Source organism: Sphaeroforma arctica, assembly GCF_001186125.1.
Source record: "Sphaeroforma arctica JP610 unplaced genomic scaffold supercont1.2220, whole genome shotgun sequence".
NCBI classification, from domain to species: Eukaryota; class Ichthyosporea; order Ichthyophonida; genus Sphaeroforma; species Sphaeroforma arctica.
The window spans coordinates 1-4,001 of record NW_014038338.1 but is presented as its reverse complement, the minus strand read 5'-3'; the positions used below and the strand labels follow the sequence as shown (position 1 = coordinate 4,001).

Below are 4,001 nucleotides of genomic sequence, written 5' to 3'. Positions count from 1 at the left end.
GGTTTTATCTGATATGAATATTTATAAATCTGTACAATATCACGAGAAGCTTTATATGTGCGATTTCTGGGTGCGTATTCTTTACCGTGTACATGAATGTGTAATACGCCAGTGCGCGTGCTTCTATTGTACCATTCATTCATTACATACTTGTGTACTTGTTTCAAAGATGCATTGTCGTGCATGTATTATACTGCTACGTATGTGCGCATCGCAGAACATCGGATATAGAAGTATTCATATGGAGCATAGAATGCTAGGTGGTCATCACGTGCATGTATGATATTTTATCCATCTATATATATCTATATATATATACATATATATCTGCCGACGCAATTAGCTCTTCATATATATGTGTTAGTTTAACCATGCTCATACATTGTAGGCCCGTAGGGCGTAGGGTGATCACGTGCAGGCTGGCGCACGCTATAGTCGAACTCTGATAGTGAACTGCTGAGGTCTTGTTTGTTTATTCCTCAAACACCCTCTGCGTCTTCTCACCTTCCCCCAATCGGCGTATATAGATAGCCAGTCTCACGCGTGGTACGTGGTATATATTCCGCTGACAGTTCTGTACCTGTGCTATGGCTGACAGTTCTGTACCTGTGCTATGGCTGACAGTTCTGTACCTATGTTATGGCTGACAGTTCTGTACCTGTGCTATGGCTGGCAGTTCTGTACCTGTGCTATGGCTGACAGTTCTGTACCTGTGCCATGGCTGACAGTTCTGTTCCTGTGTTATGGCTGACAGTTCTGTGCCTGTGCTCCGCGTCACTCAGATTTCTTCAGAAGAGTGGAAGAGGAGATACAAGATGGAGCGCTGCAAATGAGCAACGATCCAAACGCTATAAATAGATTGAACCAGCTGAGTGATATCCTCGAGACATGCTTATCGTATAGTATAGCCAAAGAGCGTCTGGCCGTTGATGCCCTAAATACGGTAATATTCAACATTGAATTGTAGGGCTGTTCTGTTCTGATGTCATTCTGCTATGAATTAGATGAACATAGGTTGTTACAAAAGTTTGTTGTACGATGGTGTGGTAGTTTGACATCACTTAACATTGTATCGAGCCCACTGCTACCGCCAGTAGCAGATCGACGGTCGTCTGTGTATATAATCATTGTACATTAACGATGTACGACTCCATTCACAAGCGTGTTGGAATTGCTGAGTGTATGCGCATTGCATCGTTGCTTTGGTATCTAAATCAATACAGAGGTGTCCGTATGAATAACTAATACTTGTGTATGTACGTATGTAAGTACATTGTATCTTTGCGTTGAAGTTTAAAACAATACAGAGGTGTCCGTGTACACTACTAGTACCTGTGTCTGTATGTGTCTGTATAGCCCCACTTCAGTGCTGTGACAACTATACAGATATCCCTCTACATTGAAGTAATCCTTGTGTACGTCCTTTTGGTCCTGCACAGATGGATGACGCAGTCAAGCTGCTCAACACAGACTACCAAACCTACGACAACAAAGTCAAGGAAGATCAAAAGGCCGCGAAGCAACGTAAGTTCCAACCCAAAAAGAGTATAACACCCCCCCCACACGCACACAGTCTCACACTCACTCCGAGGCTTGGGCGTGTGGGTAGCGTGCGTATGGCCACAAACTACGCACTAGTGTGCCATGTTCTGGGTAGTATATTCCACGTGAGTTTTGTGTGTTGCCGGGAGTGAGGTGTTTTGTAGGTGACTGTGGTGCATCGTCCGGTCCTGTGTATGTACAATGCTGCATGCATTCTGCAATGATATGCTACCTATACGCAACGAGCTACTCGGCGTGCAGTGGTTATTGTCATAGCAGCATGCACATAACACACACGTGTGTACTTGCATGCATGGCTGTTACCATTGCAGCAGGCACATAAAACACGCGTGTGTACTCACATGCATAAGTCCCTATGAACCCGTATATATAGTGTTTCGCATACGCGATCCACCACATGAACGATAGCACCTATCGCTCGGTTGGGTGGTACATCCTGCCATATCTTCACTCACTGGTTACCCCTTGTCTTGATACCTCCTGTGCACAGGCAAGAGACTGGCCGCCAAGGAATTAGAATTGAAGAATAGACAGGCGAAAGCGAGGAAAATCGCGGCGATAAAGAAGCAAAAACCGAAGGTGAGAGAGCCTTCCAGTTGTGGTCCTCTATAGCTCTCTATATACTTAGCATCAGGTGTTACCCTGAGTGCATGCACAGTGTATATGTCATGTATGCTTCTGTACATTGCTCACGCTCATTGTTGGGTCTGAAATTTGTGCAAGTTGAGTCCTGGACGTGGACTGGATATGTTGCATATACACTACATTCATATATATGAGTGTATGTGAGAATACATGTGGCTGTGATGTTATTGAAGAGGTGGTAAGCCGTTCATCTGCTCCAATCACCACTCACATCTAGTGGTGCTTACTCCCCACTCATTTGACTATATCGTCGCATCATTCGCATCTACGTCTTAATTCGATGGGGCCGTACCTACCCACACCCACCTGTATAAACCCAGTTCACAGTCCCACGAATTTGGTTTAAGACGTAAACTTTGTTCGCCTATACACGGTACGCTTGCAATCTCAACACATAGCCAGTGGCTCCCTATCTAACCTACTAGCGCACAAAGCCACAACACAACTCACCAAATCTATAACCTGTACGTTACATATAACCTGTACGCTACTAACTATCCGACCATGTATAATCCACGTGCAGCCGACTAACCCCAAGCCTGAAGCTGCACCAATCAAGAAGTCAAAGACGGAAGTGCGCGTAGAAGCGAACAAGGAAGAGGCTGGGTCTGGGTTGTTCTGCATATGCAAGAAGAACACATACGAGGCCATGCTTGGCTGTGATAGTAAAGAGAATGTAAGTGCAGCATACCAAGACTGTAATCCATCGTTTGTACACCATGCATGTCTTTCGCTGTCGACTGTCGTTTTGCCTACACTCCTGAAGGTCATGGCATCCGCTGTGCGAGTTATTGCACCACTGACATGGCAAGATGTGTGGATGTGCTGCGTGTTGCTGCGTGTGCGTGTTTCTATGTGTTTGTGTTTGCCGTCGCGCACTGTAGCATATATGACAACACTTGTGTGACAGTATTATGTGATATCTGGGGCCATCAGGGCAGGTTACCAGACCGTGTTGTATCTGAACATGCGGTGGGTATTGTTGCCTAAATTCTCAAATAGTGCGTCGATGTGCTTATCTCGATGTCGGCGCTCGTCTGTGTCATCTAGATATATGCCGTGCGTGTTCTCTGAGAGATTTATGATCGCGTACAGTCTACTTGGTTGCTGCAAGCTGCACTCAGCAATACGGACAACGAATAGAATAGCATCACAACTATCGCGATACTGGTACAATTTGTACACTTTGACGCGGCTATAGTACATTTCATCCTAATCATATTCAATCCCGACCCAATATTAAGATTACTTTTGAGTTCAAAGAATAACATGCATTTTGGCCTGCAGTGTCCGTGGGAGTGGTTCCATCTATCGTGCGCTGGAGTCAAAGAGGTGCCGAAAGGCGATTGGTACTGCAGGCATTGTACAAAAGAGAGGGCGAAAGAAAAGGAGAAAGAGGAGAACAAAGACAAAGAAAAGAAATAGATATACTATACATATCAAATAAATATACTATAGCTCACATATCAAATAAATATACTATAGTTCAATATCAAATAAATATACTATAGCTCACATATTAAATAGATATACTATAGCTCACATATCAAATAAATATACTATAGCTCACATTTCAAATGAATATACTATAGCTCACATATCAAATGAATATACTATAGCTCACATATCAAATGAATATACTATAGCTCACATTTCAAATGAATATACTATAGCTCACATATCAAATGAATATACTATAGCTCACATATCAAATGAATATACTATAGCTCACATTTCAAATGAATATACTATAGCTCACATATCAAATGAATATACTATAGCTCACATATCAA

At 43.1% G+C, this 4,001-nt stretch overlaps 1 protein-coding gene across 1 annotated transcript; it reads left to right on the top strand.

Moving 5' to 3' along the window:
* Positions 1 to 782: 782 nt before the first annotated feature.
* SARC_12318 (hypothetical protein) lies at positions 783 to 943 on the top strand (the record flags this gene model as incomplete). Its single annotated transcript, XM_014293576.1, has 1 exon — positions 783 to 943. A coding segment is annotated over one exon (161 nt), but the record flags the coding sequence as incomplete, so codon positions are not given.
* Between the last annotated feature and the right edge of the window lie 3,058 nt (positions 944 to 4,001).